This window comes from Triticum urartu, chromosome 4 (assembly GCF_003073215.2).
Source record: "Triticum urartu cultivar G1812 chromosome 4, Tu2.1, whole genome shotgun sequence".
NCBI lineage: Eukaryota > Viridiplantae > Streptophyta > Magnoliopsida > Poales > Poaceae > Triticum > Triticum urartu.
In genome coordinates, this window is record NC_053025.1 from 487,940,066 (window position 1) to 487,962,933 (window position 22,868).

At 45.8% G+C, this 22,868-nt stretch overlaps 2 protein-coding genes across 2 annotated transcripts; one reads left to right on the plus strand and one right to left on the minus strand.

The window, feature by feature from the left end:
- Positions 1-817: 817 nt before the first annotated feature.
- Positions 818-6,189, plus strand: LOC125552206 (vacuolar protein sorting-associated protein 9A-like). The gene is made up of 5 exons (XM_048715692.1): positions 818-1,172; positions 2,037-2,184; positions 3,187-3,357; positions 3,818-3,997; positions 4,921-6,189. The coding sequence occupies exons 1-5, from the start codon at positions 1,060-1,062 to the stop codon at positions 5,725-5,727; spliced, it is 1,419 nt and encodes a 472-aa protein (XP_048571649.1). The 5' UTR covers positions 818-1,059; the 3' UTR covers positions 5,728-6,189.
- Positions 6,190-7,537: 1,348 nt separating this feature from the next.
- LOC125553980 (ethylene-responsive transcription factor ERF014-like) lies at positions 7,538-8,641 on the minus strand. Its single transcript, XM_048717615.1, has one exon. It carries the CDS (start codon positions 8,584-8,586, stop codon positions 7,855-7,857), a length of 732 nt encoding a protein of 243 aa, XP_048573572.1. The 5' UTR covers positions 8,587-8,641; the 3' UTR covers positions 7,538-7,854.
- Positions 8,642-22,868: the final 14,227 nt, after the last annotated feature.

Genomic DNA, 22,868 nt, shown 5'->3' on the forward strand with positions numbered 1-22,868 from the left:
ATTATCATTAAACTCACATAGGTAGGAAAGATGTTTTTTAGGGTTCTCCGAGCAACAAGTAAAATCATAAATTTCACATAGATTCCAAGAATAGCATAGAGGATGATTAGATGGTATGCCGGTAGCGATGATCACCTAAATGGTGCAACAGTTGAGGTATGCGGGGTGGTGGTCCTGTGCAGTTTGGGTTGCAGGCAACTGGATCATGTGTCGTTTATGGCTTAAGGATGAGTGGTGGTACGTCGACATGGTGTCATGGGTTCTATAGGTCAGAAAGAAGTGACTAGAAATTGGGTGGCGACCTCGTGAATTCAGCAACATTGAGAACATTTGTCTTGTGTTGTATGGACGATGGGATTGTCTTTGATGTTTGATGTTGGTCAGTGGCATGCGCGTGTCTAAAATCGCTTTTGGCACTAGGGCTTGTGGAGCGCTGCTTTCTTCACCTTTGCCGGAGCACCCTGGGCCCGCTCTCCCATAATTGTCATGACTTTTTCTCTCTCGCAATATAGTGAGATGTTAGCTTGGTTGTAGGTGTGTGTTTAGTTAGCATCTTCTAGTATAAATTTTCTACGAGTTTTTGTGATTAACTAGGCAACAGTCTTGCTCTTAATTAATGTGTTTTAAATAGAGAAAGTGTTTGCCACATGGGACATGTGGTTAGCAAACTCAAAATTCACATAAATAGAGAAAGTGTTTCTTGATGCAAATTTACAAACATGATTTTTAGAAGAAAAAAAATGATACGGAGTATTTGATTAATTCTTTACATGCCCTCGAAGAATTAATCAGTTTCGCGAAACGGACCCTTCATGTGGACGAGGGAGGCAGACAAACGAAGCATTGCTTGCCCTGCCCGGCCACGCCGTGAGCGCCTGAGCGGTGAAGCAGCTCCTCGGCGGGTCCGAACTCCAACAGTATAGAAATCCGAAAATCGCCGCGTCGCCAGGGCCATCCGCGGCGAGCCTTTGACTTCTCCCACCCCCACCTTCAGCATAGAACCAAAAAACCCGCTGATCCGAACCGCCGAGTCCAGTCCCCCCTCCCGATCCGGCGACGATGGAGGGCGGCGCCGACGCCTTCGGGTCCTCGACCGCGCCGCTGGCCTGGCACGACTTCCTCGAGCGCATGCGCCAGCCTTCCGCCGCCGAATTCGTCAAGTCCATCAAGGGGTCAGCGCCCCTCCCCTCCCCTCCGCTCCCGCTCCCCCCCAAATTCCATGCTGGGCTCATAAGCTCGATTCAGTTCGTGGTGTAGAGATCCGGGATGTTGGTTTAGTGCAATCGGTTCCTCCCTGCGCGATGCGCGTAACTTCAATCAGTTAGATGAGTCATTTTGCAGTCGTTTAGTGGGAATTTGGTACACCTTGAGTGCGGATCCAAGGGGATTCTGCTGCTGTGCCAGTTTGTTTGAAGAACTTAAACCTACGATTACTAACCATCGTTTATGTAGGGTTCAGCGGCATTCCGGTTTGCCAAGTTTGAGCTGATGCACATGAATGCTTGCAGTATAATGCAGATGTATTGGGCAGTGTAACAAAGCTTTCCAGAAACTCACAGGATCTGCGCGTACCCGTACCTAAGTGAATACATGAGCTTAGCATGGTTACTAGGTTTAAGTGAAACAACTACTTTGGGTGCAGGGCATGGAATTTACTGTGCTTATTATTCTGTGTTTGAAGATAAGTCTCACACGCTTATATTTAGAGATAGATTAAGGTTAGATTTTCCCGTAGCATCAGCAACCAAGGTCGAATCCTGAGCTCCAACTGATTGCGAGGATCCTTTAGTCAAAAATTGATCAATGCCTTTGTTTTTCTCTCCATATGCTGCTAACAAGACTAGAAGCCCCCCATTAGTGAATTAATGCCGCATGAACCTGTGGGAATAATGGTACTTCTATATGCAAGCAAAAATATACTGTGGGGCCTCACCACCCCCAACTAGATTCAGTGCCAGTGTTTAGTTAGTACTTGCTATTTATGTAGGTTTTCATGTAAACAATACGAAATTAATGTAGTTATATGTTGTATACAGCTTTATCATGACGTTCTCAAACAGAGCACCTGATCCAGAGGGAGATAGCACAGCTGTTCAAGAGTTCCTTGAAAATATGGAAGGTGCTTTCAGAGCCCACACTCCTTGGGCTGGCAGTTCTGAAGAAGAACTAGAGAGTGCCGGTGAGGTAATTTGCTTATTATGTTGCCCTGTTAATACAACTACATGTCCAGAGGGATAAGGATTAGCATTGCATTCAAAACCTTTATCTTCATATTGATTGCAAAATTTCTGGAATTCTCATAAACAAAATACTGTTCTTCATCTTGGCTTTTGGTTGATGCAATTTAAGTATCCAGTAAGTATATGCACTTTTTGACATGGTTGGACCAAGACTTTGACTAGGTTTGTCAGAATGTGATTTCTTTCTCTTGTTTTGTTGTCTTGCTTTTTTATTTTTTGCTGATGTTTTGATATATATGGCGTTTCTAATCTATTTTATGATCCACATGATTGCATAGCTTTGTCACATTATCAAAGTCATATATGGCACTCCGGCCCTGATGCATAATGGCAATCTATTTTATGATCATAGTGAAATATCATTTTGAATGTTCGGCAAGCAATCTGTCATCCTTAGCAATAACTTATATCTAGACTTTAACAGTGATGACTAATATTTTGCATAATGGTATTCGGATATGGGCGTGAAATGTTTTATTCTTGGACAGGCCATGTTTTCACTGGAATTGTTTGTGGTTTATCTTTTCATGTTAGCACTCTCAAAATCTCAATAACCGGCTGCATGTCTGACATATAGATTATAAATAACCATTTTTGCTCAGGCTTCACTGTGTAAGAACACTGAGAATTTGTTATTTCATTTCTTCTGAATAAAAAAGTGTTTGATGTCATACTTTCTTGCAGCAGTGAAGTTTTACGTTAGTCATGTGATTAATACTAGCAGTGTTGAATGCCAAGTATTAATATATTCTACTATAGCCATGCTGCTGTCCTAATAACTTGTAGTTGAGGCTCAATGTGGTAAATCTTTGTATCTCTAGGTGTCATTACTTTAGTTGCGAATAATTTTGTCATGCTGATCTGGCACACATACTAGTTTGTTCTTAGACTATTTATTATTTCTAGCATATAACATTTGTTGTCATTTCTTGTTCTGTGCTTCTAGGGCCTCGAGAAGTATGTTATGACCAAGCTGTATAATCGGGTATTTGCTTCAGTCCCGGAAGATGTGAAGAGCGACGAAGAGCTTTTTGAGAAGATTTCTCTACTCCAGCAGTTTATACGTCCTGAAAACTTAGATATAAAACCAGAATATCAGAATGAAACATCATGGCTGGTATAAAATTTAACCTCCCTATTTTCTCAAAATTCCGTATGCCGGATGTTGTGTTATTGCACATGTTGATAGCTGTCTTTACAGATGAAAGTTTTCAAGCTGAAATTGAGCTATGGTACAATTGTGATGAGTAGGTCGTAGAGCAAAACGTTTGGACCTACCTATGCTAAGCATGTCATTCTTCCTACTCATTACACTTTACTATTTATCATTGATGCCACTCTTGACATTGCCGCTGCCAAATGCCAATTACCCTTCTCAGGGAGAGTAGTTAAAATCATTGTTAGTTTTAAAACAAACATAAATTTTTCATGTTGCATTGTAGAGCATTTTTAAGTTAGAGCTGACAGACACATAACGGTGAAGCCATTTGGGACCCAATGACTGTTCCAATAGCATGCATTTTATGGCCCACTCGTCATATACATGGTCACCATTAATTTCTTCTTCTTTTATTCAGCTTGCACAAAAGGAGCTACAGAAGATAAACATGTATAAGGCTCCAAGGGATAAGCTTGCTTGCATCCTGAACTGTTGTAAAGTCATCAATAACTTACTTATGAATGCTTCTCATATGTCACATGATAACCCCCCTGGAGCTGACGAATTTCTTCCAGTCCTCATCTATGTCACCATAAAGGTATGGTTCACTGCTTGTGCTAGGACATGTTGATTGTTGGTGAGATATTTCTAGAAGTCCATCTTTTGTAAAATGAAGTGTCTATTGTTAGCAGTACTAAGGGCTGTTTGGTTCTAGGCCTAGCATTGCCACACTTTGCCATATATTTTTGCCAACCTTGCCTAAGCTTAGTTCATCAAAATGAGAGCCACAAGTTGGCAAGCCTAAGGGAATCTTGCCACACTTTTTGTGTGTATGCCATGTGGGGCTCAAGTGCGGCTTGCCTAAGGTGTGGCTTGAACCAAACACTCACCTAAGTTAGTCAAACTTGCCTAACCTTAGGTGTGGCAACCTTTGGCAAAGTTAGTCACAAACCGAACAGCCCCATACGTTTTTGTTTCAACTGTCAACAGGGCTTTGCCTATTGGTCGACATGGCTCAACTTCGATATACGTTGAAAAATAGCTGCAAATTGTAACTGATGGTGTGGTTTATTTGTTATGTCATATACATGCTTCTTCAGTATAGGTGTCAGTGCACTGTGTGACCTAGCTTTATTGTTTCTCTTTGTAACTTTTTTTATTTTATCATTGTACCTATCTAGTCTAACGTAGCCTTCATATTTTGTCATCCTGATAGCAAGCTTGTGGTGTGATGTACGTATTTGACTATTGTTGCTTGTATTGAACCTACTAGACTTCCTTACATCTGTGCCCTCCCGGCTCAGCCTGTCAAGGTTTCATTCGGTAACTTTAAAACGGTAATCGGCAAAGATGCCCTTGTGCCATGCGCTGCTGCTTTATTAGTTTTATTTATTCATTATCTGGATTAGTGTGGGATGACCCTTTTTTGTTGTTGGCTTACAAAACACACCTGTAGATTTATACTAAATTACTAAATTGGGGTAGCCTTCATGAATCAAGTAGTTTCTGTTCTTAATGCAGGCTAATCCTCCGCAGTTACACTCAAATCTTTTATACATACAAAGATACAGGTGCCAATCACGACTGGTGTCAGAGGCTCAATATTTTTTTACAAACCTCCTATCTGCCGAGTCTTTCATTTGGAACATTGAGGCGGAATCATTATCCATGGATGAACGAGATTTCCAGAAGAAGATGGATTTGGCAAGGGAACGCTTGGTAGGATTATCAGTTGGCTCAGAGAATCAGGAGAATCAGACCAATCTTGATGGGGGGGAGCATAGACCACAAGCACTAAAAGCTAGTGGAAATTCCGATGTCAACCTACCCTTGAAAGATCATATCCAAGGTCCAGTTCAGGACATGAAAAGGGAAAGTGATGTGAGCAGTAAATCAGTTGAGCGGGTGCAATCTATCTCTAATTTAGAGAAGAAGGGAGCTACAGAGCTTGTCAAGGATGACGACTTGAACAAAATATTCCAGGAATACCCATTTCTATTTGCCCGTGCTGGTGATCTGACAGTTGCTGATGTAGATAACCTTTTAAACTCTTACAAGCAACTAGTACTTAAGTATGTAGCACTCTCCAAGGGGATGGGTGTCACCCCTGAAACTCCTCTTGTTCAGAACATGCAAACTGCATCCCATCTTCAGATATCCGAGGAGCCTGAGAATGTGAAGAATGTTGTAAATAGTTGCGACAGCACTGAAGCAAGCAACAAGGCTCATGAGGACATTAAAAATGAAATTCCTGACTCAGAAGTCAGCAACATCAGTACACAACAAGCCGCTGTTGACGAATCATCAGGTCAGCCAGAGCATGCGTGAGCTGGCACTCTGGTCAAGCCGGTGAAATCAATTGGGTGAAATACAGACAGTGAGAACATTGCCTTCTGCAGTTCGTTCTTAGTATACCAAGAGGCGATAAGCAGCCGCGGAGCAGAATATGCATATTTCCCCTGAGCAGATATGCCGCGGTCCTTGATGCCACAATTGTACATGCTGGAAACTAGAAAGCAGATATTGGGTACCAAGGCAGATGGAAATTCTTTCTGCTGAAGCTAGATCCAGATCCAAACATTTGTTAATTGATCCTTGGGGCTCTTTATTTTGTTGTCAGTTGGACTTTGTGGTGACTGCCATTTTGTAAACTGTTATTATGTAACTAGAATTTCCATAAGAGCAGGTAGAATTCGTGCCAATATTCAGAGTAATTTATGTACCTGAATGTGGTTTCTTAATCAGCGCATCCAGTCATATCGTACCAGCCCGGGGTGATGACCTCTTTTACTTCTGTAGAGATCGGATCTTAAGATTCATTTGCCATCATCTTAAGATTTTCAAGGCAATAATGACTACATTTTGTTCGATTCATTTGCGGGGTATGAACCCAAGAACCTCCACCGATGACACAGAACCAGGTAACATAGTACAGTATTATTTTCAGCTTCATAATCATACTGAAATATTGAGTAGTTTTATGTGTGTGTAAGTATAAAGAAAAAACAGTGAAGAACCATTGTCTTGATTAACTTCGCTTGCTTCACTGCACATTGAGTAGTTTTGTCGATTACGATCAGGAATACAGATATCTACCATGGGAACCATCAGGATCTACAAAAGGTTTCCAGCATTATTTTTTGCCTTTTTCGCTTTAGTTTTCCCCTGAATTTCTTTAGTGGCGTCCTGCCAGTCCTCATTAGAATACGGAGGAATAAGAGATATACGTGTTGATCCTGCGTCATAGGTTGAGCTGTCCAGAACATGCTTGTGTTCTGCCGGTGTTCCCGATTTGCTCCAATGTCAACTCACTCACCACTGGTTCGTCTTTTACAATTGCGGAGGTGAGCAGTGAATACTGCCTTTGCTAGAGCAATCGACATCAAGCATCTCTGAAGCAATATATAACGTAAGTGGAGCATTTTCTTGCTGCTGTATTTTGGTCCTCAGCTGCTAGGGTTCACCGGCGTCCTGATCCTAAATTCTGGTGGCCGGTGATAAAGTAATTAGATTCTTAGACACCGAGATCATGTGCAGTCGTACAGCTGTTTCTTAGACACCTACATCTCTCTTAGCAAAACTCAGGTGCATGGAGGCGACTGAAGGTTGGTACTCCGACAGAGTGCACAGAAATTCGAGCCGAAAAGGACCCGTATTGATGGCGTTGCCGTACACAAACACCTGCAACGAACTAGGCAGGACCTGCGTAGTACTGCTTCCACACCGCAACTGGTCATGCCGTGTCACTCTGCTTGAAGACGGGAGGGTGTGAACACCGAGCAGACTTAACACTGGATGACCAGCTGGAGTAAGTGGGAAAGGGAGAACAGCTAATGGGAGCGCTGGAATCTTAGCTAGATCATCCTCAAAAAGAAGAAAAAAAGGAATATCATCCTCAAAAAGGAATCTTAGCTAGATCGAGGGCATTGGATTATCATCTTTACAATACCAAAAAAACCAGAGTTGCAGAGTTACAGACGAGCACAGCTTAGCTCCTGCGAGTGAGCTGTTCTGCTTAGACGCCAAGCCTCCGCACGAGACCCAAAGCGCGTTCTCGGGAGCACTTTCCGATTAAACTAAACTAATTGTAATGATCAACAACAGAAAAATGGAAGCAAAACGGAACAAATCCAACAGGTATCCAATGCAGACAGTCTCGCTCGATTCACTCATGAACCCATACAGTGTAGTAGCAGTGGTATTACTAACGTCTCGCCAAATAAACACACACATAGTAGTATATATTGTATAAGTATTACGTATGTTCTTACTAAATGAACGAAAGAATCTATGGAAGCACACTTGGAGTGAGACCTAGCTAGAGCCTAGTAGAGAGGATCCATGCATGCACCTAGCTAGCTTCCATGGGAGAAAGAAAAAACCAATGATCAATGGTGATCGACTCATGGATGCCCGTATGGATGTCGATCCATTGGAGACGGTGGACGCTTCACTCTAGCAGAAGCTCCACAGCCTCATCATCTCGCCGTCCTCCTCGGGCTCCTCCCAGGTCGACGAGAAGGGCGTGGCGTGACCGGCGGCGATGAGGTCCATGAGCTTGGGGGACGCGAACGCGTCCAGCTCCGTCCACAGCTCGTCGTGATCTCCCACCGGCGAGCCAGCGCTGGCCATCGAAGACGTGGCGTGCTCCTGGACGTCGGCGCTCCCCAGTGTGGACACTGAGACCGAGGTCGGCGTCGTCGCCTCGGCGCTGGAAGAGCAGCTGTCGTCCACGACGCCGGCGACGATCCTGGTGGCTTCAAAGGCCGCTGCCGCAGCGGCGGCCGCGCGCTGGATGGACCTCGGAGACAGGTCGTCGGCGTGCTGATCGGCGGGGGAGGGAAGCGAATGCGGCGACGAGGGCGAGGCGGAGGACGAGGAGGGGAAGTTGAGGACGGCGTCGGAGCCCTTGAGGCAGAGGAGCGCGGCGTCGTAGGCGCGCGCGGCTGCCTCCGGGGTGGCGTAGGAGCCGAGCCAGATCCGGCGCTTCTGGTGCGGTGCCCTGATCTCGGACACCCACGACCCCCAGCTCCGCATCCGCACCCCCTTGTACTGCCTCACCGCCATCGCCGGCTGCCTACTCCCGCCGCCGCACAGCGCCGCCGTCCCACCCCCACCACCGCTCTCTGCCATAGCCGCCGCAGCCTCGCACCTGCTAGTGCCGCCGCCCGGGTGGTTCTTGACCATTTTCCACGCGCTCTAGCTCCCTGCTGCTGAGATGAGATCTTGCTGCTACACCACACTGGTGAGCTCCGTACTTATAGTGAGGGAGGCGACGTGTGAACGGCTGAACGCTGCTAGGGAGTTCGATCGTGGGAAAGGGGGCAGTGTCACTCTCGCGCACGCAAAGTCACCACGTACTACGTACGTAGGAGTATGTACGTGCGTGGTCCTAGACTCTAGTAGTGGAGAAAGGGTTGGCGCTATTCTACACTGCTTAACTTGCATTTGGAAGACTCCTTAATTGTTTTCGATGAAGTGACCGAGACCAAGGCTGGCTAGATCGCAGCAAATGTGCTATGCCTACGTGTGATGTACCCACTTTGCCCTTGCCTAGCCAGGCTTGTCTGAGAAGGAGCGTATAGCCAGATCTCAGGAGAATGTACGGTGTAGCTTGTGGCTTGCCTTCCTGGACGCTTCGGCTGTACTAGTATTAATTGTGGCCAGAAAAGAAAAGAAAAGAAACGAAAACTGGCTAGTACATACACGCATGGGCAGCTGCCAAACTTGCCTGATGCTGTCGGAAAACCTATAATTAAAGCCACTGAAAGAGCTGTAGAACCAGATCCATCTCATCAGCTGCCATCGTGCCATGCATTTCAGTACATGGAACGGGGGGAAAAGCCCTATATCTATATATTATTATCATACATACAATACAAGCAAGAGTTTAGCTGCCATGGAAATTATATATAAGCCGGCCTAAAGTATACGATGCTCAATTATTCGTCAGATTTCAGACGTTGATCTGCGCGCCTCGTATTATGTACTGTACACGGGCATTTCTTATTAAGTTCTGCGGCCATGCATATATAACTCGAACGTACGTACGTCATGGGCTCATCTCATGGGCATGACAGATTATCTGCACTGCTGCAGCTGCGCCCCACGTTATAATTAAGTAACGGCAGACGGTTAGATGTGCTCTTAAAAAAGCGCGTAGTACCTCCGAGAGAGTCGTCGCGCCCAAGCAAGTTCAAAGGCGCCCGTACATCCATGCATGGAGAGTGAGAGGTCAGATCATCCACCAGGCATGAGAAAAGCTGTGCGAGATGATCAAGTGCCTGTGCACATCTCGGTGTAAAGATTGGCACGCTCCGATGCCCTCCACGGCAAGTGATCAGGCTGATAATAGCGCTGCTGGATTCCCTGATTAGGAAAGCGGTAACGTTCCTCTTCGAGTGATACCCAATTAGTGTCCATCATCATGTAGGGAACGAACGGCATTACTGTGTCGTCTGTGGACCCAATGTTTTCTTGCAACGCAAATGACATGCCGGCATAACATCTCGGTTACTCGGAAAAACACTGATCGGGCAGTACCCGGTGCCTGACGCGGATCAAGAAAAATATACTTCCTCATATTCATGTTAATTATCCCTGATTTATTACAACGAGAGTGCCGGTGCTTGTATTTGTCGTTCCGTGATCTACGGACCTGGATGTAAATTTTACTTCTAGTGTTCTTTAGAGCATCTCTAACAGCCGCGCAACGCGCGACGCATTAAAAAGGCGTTTGCAGCGCGCTGATCAACTGTTTTTGCGTGGCGAGGAGCGCTTGCTCCAGCGGCTGCTCAAAAGTTTAGCGCGCGCGAGCCGCTCCAGCAGACGCTGCAAAGAAAACTGCGCGCGCTCTCGCACAAACAACATATGCACTTTAAACAAATATAATAAAACATAGGCATACATTAAAATAGATTAAAAAACGATACATATATAGTTCATAGCGTACATAGTTCATCATAGCATAGATAGATATAAAAAACTAGTCCAATACGATAAAATAGATAAAAACTACAGTGCAACTAGAACCTATCCCGAGTTGTCCTCCTCGCTGGTGTCGTCCAAGGTATCGAGAAACACGTCTTCCCAACGAGGATCGTCTTCGTCAAAGAACGACTCCTATCCTGCCGAAACGAGATCGCATTGCGCCGACGCGAGTGCCTTCCACCGACGCATGTCCGCCCGCACCACGTGGCGCCTTGTCGTCCTCTCCGCCCAGAAGGCGTTCTCGTCGGCGACGTCCTGCGGGTAGCACTGGCGCCACTTCACCATGGCTAGCTCATCCGCCTCGGCGATGAGGAGGCGGCGCTGACGTCTGCGGTGTTCCTCACGGTCCTCGTCTGTTACAAGACGGGGCGCCCGCGCGAGGTCCTGCGCCTGCTGGCACGTCTGCGCGTCGTGGAAGTTCATCTACGAGTGTGGCCTGCTGAGGCGCCACGCCCATAGCATCGTAGGCGCGGGCGGCCTCGTGCGCGGTCTCAAATGTCCCGAGACTGAGACGCACGTTGCCGGAGCGGATCTCCGCGTAGAACGCGTCGGAAGGGCGGACGCGGACGCCACGGTAGCCCGAGCTGCTTCGGCGACGCGGCGGCATGTCGGTGGTGGGGAAAGGGCGCGGCGGCGGCAGATGCGGGGCGCCGGATGCAAAGAAGAGAGGGGTGGCGAGGGGAAGAAAGGGCCGACGAGAGCAATCGAATGTGCGGCTGGCGGCATCGGACGCGCGTGTTTTATAGACCGCGCCGGATGCCACGCACCAAATCTAGTGCACGAAGGGCCGCCTCGCCCCACCCCTACCCCCACGCGCGCGATCTTTTGCCGCGCGCCGGAATTTTCCGCGTCCGCTGGAGCGTGCGAACCCGCTCCGCGCGCGCTAAACCTAACTTTCCCCTGCGCGCGCGATATTTGCCGTCGCTGTTGGAGATGCTCTTATACTATATACCTTGACAGTTGATGGATAGATCAGAAGTTTTCTCGTAAAAAAAAAGTGCCATGTAAGAAACACAAAATTTAAGTTGAGCAGTGAACTGTGTGATCAAACGGTGGAAACCAGTAGTCGATCTCCTTATGTTGTTGTTGCAGGAAGTAACATCTGCCAACAAAAGTTAAGGTAAACTTTATGTTCAGTTTGGCTTTTCTACGTATCTTACGGTGTACTCCATGCATCCATGAAACTGCCTAGCATACATAGGCTTCGTTCAGGTAACATCTGTCAACAAAAGTTAAGGTAAGCTTTATGTTCAGTCTGGCTTTTCTACGTATCTTATGGTGTACTCCATGCATCCATGAAAACTGTCTAGCATACATAGGCTTTGATCAAACCTAGCTGCTACTCACTGGTGCTCAGGCTTTACCAGACCTGTCCTGTATTTGGATTTTGGAGCAAGCGTGAATTGCATAAAAGACGAACACTATTAGGGCTAGTATTGCTCATAACCACCACTTAGCTAACATTTTACTGAAAACAGCCACTATTTTGGGCAGGTCATTGCACATAACCCATACACTAGCTTCAAGTGTGGATTAGCGATTCTAACAATGAATGGAAAGGACTAGCTTTGGTTGGAACAAACCATACACAAAACTCTGGATTCCTTTCCAACGAAATAATAAATGGCCTGCTGAGAGACTAACAAAATTTCATACCAAATTGATCAATAATTTATCAAAAATTCAGTATTCAAGTTTGAAGATTTAAAATTCGGCTGAAAATGCAAATTTCTAATACTCGGGCTGCGCGCGATGGCGACCCTGGGCGTCTGGCGTGGCGGCGGAGATAGGACGCTGGAGCGGCGGCTCCAGGGCTTGTCGGCGGGGCTGCGCCTCCATGGCTGCAGGGGCAGCGTGGTGGTCAGCCATGGCGCGCGGTGGCGGCGGATCTGGGCGCCCCCTGCCCAGATTCGTCCTGCTGTGGGTGGTGGCGGCCCGTGGTGTCACCGGCGCTTGCCTGCGCGTCCGGGGTGGTTCTCCACTCCGGCATGTGGAGGAGGTCGTCGGCGCGGCGGGTGCGTCGGATCTGGGTGTGGCCAAATCTGTGGCCGGCTTGTCGGGGTCGGCTTGTTCGGCTACCGGTGTGCGCGAGCGGTGGGTTCTAGCGCCAAATCTAGCCGCAGGCCGCGCCGACGACGACGCTCAAAGGCGCCACTTTTCTTCTTGGAGACATCGGTCGATGTCTGCTCCTGCATTTCCCCCCTCTCCGCCTCTCGGGTGAAAACCCTAACTCTGGCGGGCGGCGGCGTCCTTGACGTCGTGACCTTCTTGAAGGCGTCGCCTTGAGGGCTGAGGGGTGGTGGGCATTGTGTGGGTCCTTGACGGTTGCTGGTGATGGGCACTGCTTCAGGGGAAACCCTAGGATCTGGTTCTCCAGATCAGACGATGGCAGTATTGCTGTGTCGTTTCTCTCCGGGGAGCACCGTTTGTGGAGCAGCGCTAGAAGACACAGGCAGGAGGTGGAGCGGCTCCGTCTTGCATGGAGCTTCGGTGGAGTTGTCAAGTCATGCCTGGCCGACAGGTGCTACGATGAGTCATGCCTGGTTGGCAGGTGCTACGCACGATAGCTCTTCCAGAGTCTTCGCGTCTGGACGGACGAGCGCAGGGCGGTGGCGCCGTTGGGCGCCGTGGTGGTGTCGATGGATGTCCGGACTGGTAAGGAGGATACAGATTTATCTTCTGAAGATGGGTCAGTGGTCCGATGAAGATGGCGGCTTCTAAAGCGTGTGCAGGTGGTGTGCGCTTTAGGTCTGCTGCACCGGTTGTTAGTCCCGATACGTTATGTGGATGGATCGGCGACGACACTGGTTGTAGATATGGGGAGTGAGAGCACTCCTCATTATCGATTTTGTAGGTGTGAGTGGTGACTTCGGACGATTTGATGTATGTTTCTTGTCAGACCTTTGTGAAATAATTAATAAAGATGGATGCATGCATTAATTGATGCAGAGGCCGGGGGCCGAACCTCCATTTCTAAAAAAATACAAGGCCACTATGAAAATTATAATTTGCATCTATACAAGGCCACTAACATCATCGAGGTAAAATTGATGAGGTTTGCCTCGTACTAGCAACCGAGAACATTAATACCCCTTGCATGCATGTGGGAGTGAGGAGATTGGTTTTTATGTACCACATTAATCAACCAATGAGGAGTGGGTTGTCTTCTTGTGCGCTGAAGAGAAAAATACACATTAATTAACACGTCAAGCGAGGAGACAAGACTAGCTTGCAACATTGGCTAAGTAGGCATTAATTTATACCTTGGTACCTGCAATATGAGTTTGTGACCTTGTATAAAAAATAAAGGGAGTAATACATATAACACCTACCAAAAAACAATACAGGTCTCATGACTGGAAGTAAGAATTGGTTATGATGTTTGTGAGAATTGCTAGTCAACTCTTTAAGTATCAAACTAGAGGGCCTCTTCGCTACCTCCTCCTCCCATCTCCAGATCCCATCACTTCCCTCCGCCCCTCCCCCCGCGCGGGCGGCCGAGGGGCCTGAACCTTACCCGTCGGGCTATCCCCATCCCATCCGTAACCTCCGTCGCCGCTGGGCTAATCCTAGGCGGCTGACTGCGGTGGCGGAGGAGCCTCTCCTTCTCACGCACGAGGGTGGCGCGGGGCTCCCGGGCGAGCAGAAGTGCGTACCCAGATCCGAGCCTCCGCGACGGTGGCTCGCTCCCGGCGGCGGATGACTAGTGATGGAGCTGCTGCATCTGGCCGTGGCGCTACGACACCTCGGATCGGCGGCGGCGTGGAGGGCTTTGGTGGGCTGGTCTGCTGCGGGCGTGGTTGGCCCTCCAGTCAGATTTGATCTGGCCAGAGTGGCTTGCTTGCTCCGCGGCGGAGGAGATCGGTGGTGGTCCGTGCGCACGATGCGAGACGGAGGTTCGTCAAGCTGATCCGGGTGAAAACCTCGTTCTCAGCTTGTTGCCAAGACCGGCGATGGCGGCACTTTTTTGTGCCGTTACCTTCTTGAAGGCATTGCCGTGGAAAAGTTCCAGACCTCTATCCGCTATCTATAGGGGAAACCATACATCAGTAGATTAGATGATGACGGCGCTTTGGTGTCGTTTCCCCCTTGGGGGCGTCATTCTTGGAAGTGTACACGGGCTCGAGGGACCAGTGAAAGGCTTCTTTGGTGGAGCGGTGCTTTCATCTTACTCATTGATGGCGGATCTCGGCGGCGTGACGCAGTGGAGACTCAGTGCCCGATGCGCGGAGATGGAATCGCATAGGAGGAGGACGCTGTCTGGCGTCATGGTGGCGTCGATGGCAGAGAGGCCTGGCAAGGTCAGTGTGTTAGTTTCTGCTCTGAAGATGGATTGGTGGAAGACAGCGGCGATGACACATGAGAGTGCGGGGACCATTTGTACCCCAAACCCAGTATGTGGCTCGGTTGGAGACTCTGGCTTTAGATGTTAGGCTTTGGTGCGATGTATGTTTGGTATTAGGCTCGGACTATCGGCACCCCTTCATCAAGTGGTTAGGAATAACGACAGTTGTTGCTAAGATGTGGCTTTGGACAAATTGATATACTACTCCCTCTGTTCCAAATTACTCGTCGCAGAAATGGATGTATCTAGAACAAAAATAATCTAGATACATCCATACCTGCGACAAATAATTTGAAACGGAGGGAGTACTTTGTAAGATCTTTGTGAATAATTAACAAAATAACTGCATGCATCGTTCAAAATGCAAAGACCGGGGTAATCCTTCTTTTCTAAATAAAGGTACTGTATCAAACTAGAGTGTCAAGTTAAAACGGCGGAATTGCGGGCTTGAGAAGTACGAAGAACGCCGCAGCAATGTGCATGTGTCCGGTGCAATTTTCAACGGCCGGCCTTTCCTCTGAAAAGAAAATCAACAGAACACCTCAATGTGGATCCACAGTTGTGGAGAACTCATTTACATAAACTTTTCTTCATTCGTTTTGAACAACAAGTACATTTGAAGGCAGTGGAAACAATGCCCTTTTCGTGATCAGTGGGCGTCAATCAATTAGTTTCCATCTCCGCATGATGGCGAGAAAGAAGAAGAGGGGACACGTATACTGTGCCCGCAGTGGGCTCCGCTCAACCATACGTGCTGCTGTGCAAAAGGGAGAAAGGCAGCGTGCCCACGCATATGCGGCTAAGTTAGCCGGGCGCTTTCCATCACGAGCTTTGATCCTGCGTCTGGACGGAGAAAATGGAGAGGATCCCCCGTGCCCTGCCCCTGCCCGTGTGTAATAACTTGCTTGGCACGGAAGTAAGCAGGCGCCTTCATCGAGTGGGCGGGCTCGTCGACTCTTCCGCTTTAATCCGCTTTTCTCCGGAGGAAGGAAGGCCTCGCATATGCGGCAGAAGGATCGGATCGAACCGAGGGAGTGCCGGTGCCAGTGACTCATGAGTCATCACCATGCTACAGCGTACTACAAGCTCTGCCGCACTTGCGCCAGATCGTCGTTCCTCGCACGGCTCAGCTCGGAATCATCATCTCATTCCTTTTCTTTTTGCCATAGGGAATCGTCTCATCCTGGCTTGGTTGATGGTCGTTTGCGTGTTCATAGTGCTCAAGTTCCTTTTAAAATGCGTATATTACATCTTGGAAGGCCGCGTTAGGTGCTCTTGCCACTGATCAAAACAAGTTATACCCACACATTGATATCACTGATTGTTGTCGGATGCACGGCCCGGGAGAGGGAAGGTTCTTACCATGTCCTAATTGCATGCACGACTCGTGTGGCGGAGGATACGAGAGTTATGGCCATTGCCAACTGATGATGTACTAGGTAATGGTAAAGAGTGGCTCCTGCATGTGCTTGCGGCATGTGACGATAAGGTTCATGATATGATCATTCTACTTATATGAAGAATTTGGCAACTTCACAATGATATTGTGCATGACAAGGAAGTGTCATCAGTTGATGTTGCTATGGAATTTCCGAATAGTTATTATAAGTCTCTTGATCTGCTGTAGATAGTAGTCTAGTGTTGGGCAGTACACAGGAGGACATTGATAGGTTTATAAATTCTATTAAAACAAGAGAACTTACTCAAGCATTGCTTTATGAAGCTGCTCAGAAAAAGAAGTTAGCTGCTCATGAGAAGGAGCAGTCTTCCAGTGTCGAGTTAAGCTTTGATTCAGAGAATGAGGATATTACTCAGATTGTTGAAGAGTTGGATAATCACAGTACTTGTATACCAGTTGGTGAGGAATTATAGTATGGAAGAAATATTAAAAAGGAAGATGTTGGCATGGGAAGAGGTTATTCCTATTAGTATTCAGCAGACCGCGGCTCCTGTTCGTTGGCCACCACCTCTAGCAATTTGGGTCGCTGTCTGTTGATAGATCTTTCTCAGCTAATGATGGCAAGGCAGGTGCTGGTATGATCTTATGTTGTAATGATGGATCTATTATCTTTGCTGCTTACGTGATATATTCAATTGCAATGAGACAATCGAGGCGAAGATACATCCAATAATGCAGGGGATGGCCCTTGCTCCACAACATACTGATTGACCAGTAAGGGTGCAACCTTTCAATCCTCTTTGATGATAGTATGTCCCGACCGGCCTATGGTCATCTAGTAGTAGCAATTAAATCCTTGATGGATGATAGGGAGTTTGTTTCAAAAAATTTAGTAGGACTCAAAATAGGGTAGCAAATTGTATGGTAAATTATAGCCGTACCGAGTCATGTACTGCAGTATGGATGAGCAGATGTCCTCCATGTTATGAGAATTTATTGCCTCTCGATTGTAACCTTGTGACTTTAGAAAAATGATAGAGTTTAAACTTTTTGGTCACAAATTTTCAAAATATTCGTGTTAAAAAAAATATTCACTTTTTCAACAGAATGCTTCACATTTGTTCTCAGGATCTGGCGCTGCTGTCAGCTTATATTAATATGTCGCGCTGTCTAATGAGACACCAGCGCGTTAACACTACTGGCTACCATCCCAGAGTTCTAGCGGAAGCGCCCATGTTCGAATTGTTGCGGCACACTTTTCTCTTTGTTTCATATTAACTGGTGCGAACTGGTGGTACAATAATCACCAATGGGCTGGCCCATCGCGGCTCAATGCACGCTAAACGATGACAATTTGCCAAAAAAAAACTCCCTCACCACAGCCAAAAGTCCCGGGTTCGATCTGTCACGTCAACAATCCCTCTTCGGGAACACTCTCAAGTCTTCGGGAACGCTCTTAATGTTCAAAATAGACTAGGATCGACAGTTCGGTGTGTTGATTTCGGAGATTATGAGTTCAGGGTTTGATTTAGTTTTCATCTACAATTTTAAGGTTTGTTTTGAACTATTTCCGTATTTTTTTTCAGAAACCAAAAGTAAAGCTGATCAACATACGAAGGGCTTGGCACTCAGGAGCTCCTATATGCCACTGTTAGTGGGCGAATAGTCAGCCTCCCCAACTGGGCCGACTGGGCCGGGCCATCGAGCGTTGTAATGACCAATTCATGTCTTTAGCGCCCGAACATTAACCGGAGCTAACAGGCGCCGTGGCAGGCCGCGGCCCAGCTAGGTCGTTCGCTCGCTCGCTCATCCATATATAGAGGGGAGCAACTAGTTAACGAGCGCTTCTTCAGGAGTCTCGCAACGATCAACGCCATTTGGCGCGCTCTCAGTCATTCGCTACGTGTCGCGTTCTGGATGCTTCTTTCGGATTTTGTTATTTTTATTTTTCCACACGCGTTTTTGATCTTTTAAACGGTTTTTTTCGATTTTTTCGACGTTTTGATTTTTCCCTGGTCTTCCTTAGCTTTTCGATCAAAAAAAATTCAAAAAAAAATTGCGCGAAAAAACGCATTTTTTTCTTTCGCGAAAGTCACGGTTTTTATTCCGCGAGAGGCACGGTTATACTTTAGCGAGAGTCACGGCCGTGCCTTTCGGAAACGAAAAAAAACGCGTTTTCTGTTTTTTTTTCTTCCGCGAGAGTCACGGTTTTGCTTCCGCGAGAGGCACGATTGTGCTTTCGCGAGAGTCACAGCCATGCCTCTCGGAAAGGGAAAAACAAAACGCGTTTTTCTGTTTTTTTTCTTTCGTGAGAGTCACGGTTTTGCTTCCGCGAGAGGCATGGTTGTGCTTATGCGGAAGTCACGGCCGTGCCTCTCGAAAAGGGAAAAAATACGCGTTTTCTGTTTTTTTTTCTTTCACGAGAGTCGCGGTTTTGCTTTCGCGAGAGGCACGGTTGTGCTTTCGCGAGAGTCACGGCCGTGCCTCTCGGAAACGAAAAAAAATGTGTTTTTTGTTTTTTTCCTTCCATGAGAGTCACGGTTTTGCTTCCACGAGAGGCACGGTTGTGATTTCGCGAGAGGCACGGGTGTGCCTCTTTCGGAAAGGAAAAAAACGTGCTTCCGGTTCGGTTTTTTCGCCCGGTTTTTTTCGTCCGGTTTTTTCATGAAAAAAAGAGTTCGTCATAACCTATCAACATGGGATCTAGTTTTGAAAATCTCGACGCGAGGAATCCAATATTGAAAACGGTTCGAGATTTGGACGCATGGTTTAAGAGATAAAACATTTTGAATAAACGGATCTATGAAAAAAGAGAAAACTCCCAGGTTGCGACAAGTGGCGCGCTGCATGTGCGCCATTTGTCGTGACCTGGCAAAGTGAAGTGTTCTTGCAACGAGTACTCCTTAATTAGTGATTTCGTATATAGAGTATTTTTTACTCGCTCTCTTGCTGGGCCAGATTTCTTTGTTTGACCAGTTGACCCAATATTCCATTGAGCGCTAATATTTTTTTGTGGCAACTGCTAACGAATTGAAATTCAACCAATGACTTTTGACCTGTTGACCGCCATGGATTGACCATTAACTTTCTGAAAATTTCATGCGCTAGAAAATAGTCAAGAATTTTAAAATGTTTTTTGTGCTTGATTTGAAAAAAATTCAATGACTTAAGGAAGATTCAAGAATCTCGAAAACATTCATGGATTTGAAAAATACTTACCAGGTTTGAAAAAATGTTCATGAAGTTAAAAATAGTTCACAAATATGGAAAATTTCACAAATTTGGAAAATGTTTTAGACATGAAATTTTTGCATATTTCAAAAAAGTTCATCGTGTTGAGAAAAACTTCGTGGATTTGAAGAAAGTTCAAGAATTTGAAAGCAAGTTTTTGAATTTGAAAAAACATTATGGATTTAAAAAAGCTCATGAATTTGAAAAAAAGTTCATAGATTTTAAAAGTTCCTGAATTTTGAAAACTTTTAGAAATTTGAAAATGTTCTTGTATTTGAAAAAGTTCATTATTTTAGAAAGGACTTCAAGGATTGTAAAATAGGCCTCGAATTTGAAAAACATTTGTTTATTTGAGAAAAATGTCATATGATTAAAAAAAGTTGACGAATTCAAAAAATGTTGAAAAAATTCGAAAAAATTTGTTAGTATGAAAAATGTTAAATAGTTTGAAAAATAAATGAAATATGTTATAAAAACAAATATAAGTAAAACAAAACGAAAACAAAAAGATCTAAAAAGGAAAAAAGAAAAAAGTCCATATACCATGAAACTACGCACAAACAAGAAATGCTGGTTCAACGTTTATATGCAATCCCAATTAATCATGGGGTGTGCATCGTGTATGATTTTCCCTTTAATGGATGCTTTTTCTTAGACAAACTTTATTATGCCGTGACCACCTGTACAGGAACAAAAAGTAGGTTTTCAGGTTGGCCTAACGACACATGGCGGCCAACCCCTAAAGTAAGACCATGCTTAGCAAAATTGTGAGCCTCAACATTCGAGGTTCGTAACTTGTGACTAATGATCCAAGAATGAAAACTAAGCATATGATCTCTGATCTTATTAATCACCGCGCCGTAAGGAGATGCACTTCCGCTTCAGATAGCAGCCCTTTAATGGATGCTATAGGCGTGAATAGGATTTGCTATAGCCAGTACTGTAGCGTTCAGTTTCTTCTTCTTCTTCTTCTTCTTCTTCTTCTTGTTTCATTCGTTTATGAAATAATATTTTTCTAAATTGTGAAAATTATTTTGAAATGCAATCATTTTTCAGATTAGTGGACATTTAGGGAAACACAGATATTTATTGAAAAGTTTTTTTAAAACACATTTATTTTTATTTATACACAAACAAAATTTGAAAAGTCAAGCATTTTTGGAAAAACACAAAACTTTGGTGTAAATTTTGAATATCTTCTAAAATTGAGAATAATTTTTAAAACACGCATATTGTTTTAAATTTGCAAGCATTTTCGTGAATTGATGAAGAAATTTATGAAATGGCAATACTTTTTAAAATTCTGGATAATTTTTGAAAAATAAATATTACTTGAAATTCTGAACAAATTTTGTAAATGCAAACAATTTTTATATATGAATAATATTAGAAAAAAACATTATTGAAATTCAGAACAAAAAAATTGAAACTTGAATATTTTTTGAAACATCCCAAACATCTTTTAAAATTCGGAAGAATTTTTGAGAATTAAGAAAAAACTAAAAAATAGTAAAAATAAAACCGAATCCTTCCAGAGGGTTTCCTAAATCGGACAGCTAAATGGGGCGCTCCAGCTAGGTGACTCTTGTGCTAAGCCCCCAGCTTTGAGCAAAGCACGTCAAATCGGGATTGCGTTGGCACTCGATCACGAACGTTGCAATGTTGTGCCTGTGCCAAAAGAGCTCGGCAGCCTTAAATCTTCTTTTTCTGGGCACCCTTAAAAAAGTTGAATACCTACTATTTTTTCTAAAAAATATATGCACAAGTATATATAGTGTATGGCATCTACATATACCTGGAAAAAAATTTATATAAAGAAACTAACAGATTGTCAAGCATTTGAGCCCAAAACTAGGAGCAGTCTGTGTATCATGTACCTGGCCTGCTTGGATTGCCTCGAAAAAAAAATCTAGCCTGCTTGGTGTGGAACGCCGTTTTTATTCCATCCTGCACCACCCCCCCCCCCGACCTTGCCCAGTGGCCCTTCTCATGGCCCAATTCGGAAATGCAACAGGCCTGCAGCGCAGAGCACGCACGGGACGGCGTCTCCCATCCCCTTTTTTCAATCGAATACTCCCATCCTCAATTATGATCGGGTAGAGCACAGGCTGATCGCCTGATCGTGCGGACGGGCGCGCGGCGGCGATGGGAGCGGCCGGCCGTGACGGGCAGCACGGCGCAAGCAATCAGGCGGCGTCCATCCTTCGCCCCGTCTTTTCTCTTACTTGCAGCAGGCGTCCGAGGCTCTGTTTCCGTTCCAAAGCCGCAGGTTAATGTCTGATTGATATTTTGATCTGCTCATGTGCTTCCGCTCTTATAATTAGATACACTCGCTCTTCTCATGCCCAATCGTATAGTTAGCTAAAGTGCTAACCTCATGTACATCTATCGCTGTAGGCGTCGCCTTCTTTCCATGCTGTTCCCATTTATCGTTTCAATGCATGAAGGAATGTACTCTGTCCGTTCACAAATATCACAAATATAAGATGTTCTAACTTTTTTTCTGAATCAGATGTATATAGATACGTTTTAGTGTGTTTGTTCATTCATTTCAGTCCCTATGTAGTCAATATTGAAATACCCAAAACATCTTATATTTGTGAACGGAGGGAGTAGTTTGTAAGTTTTCTTATCATTTTCCTATTTCTATCATCTATATATCTCAGATGTTGGCACTTATTCTTTTTTTTTCTTTTCAGGAAAGATGTTTCCACTTCTATATGATGATGAATTTCAAGTTATGATCAATTCTCCGAACCTATGACATTATGGTCAGTTTTATATTATGGAGTAGCCTAAAAAAGACTATTTGCCTAAGTTTTAATTTTCTTGGTAGATTTTATGCTTTTCTATAGTAGTACTAATGAGCACCGTGCCCGGGTGGGCCTGGTGTGCCGTGGCACACCCAGAATTGTAAGATTTTTTTTTGTATCATATAATGTTTCAGCCCAAATTGAAGTGGGTCCAAGCCCAACTGGTTCTCCCCATCATGTGAGCGAGCAAGAGCGAGAGGCAGAGCTATGTGACCTAATCCCTCTCACGCTCGGCCAGTTCCCTACCAAGATGCCACTAGTGTAGAACCGGGCTATAGCACCGGTTCGTAAGGCCCTTTAGTGCCGGTTCGGTAACCGGCACTAAAGTGTGGGGACTAAAGGTCCCCCCCCCCTTAGTACCGGTTCCGCACGAACCGGCGCTAAAGGGCAACCACGTGGCACGAGGCGCGCTGTGGTCTTGGGGACCTTTAGTCCCGGTTAGTGGATTTTTTTGATTTTTTTTGAAATAAAGCAAAAACAGCCCGCCTACTGGGCCGGCACGGCCTGCATACGACTAGAAACCCAACCTCTAGTTGGGCCAGGATGCAGGCCCGTCCGGCCCAGTAGGCCCCACAGGACAGAAGACTTGCAATAGGCCCACAAAGGCCTGCTTAGAGAGGAGCTCGACACGGTAGCCGCGGTGGGGCTTATAAACCGGTGCGAGCTCCTCTCAACTAGCGAGGTGGGACTA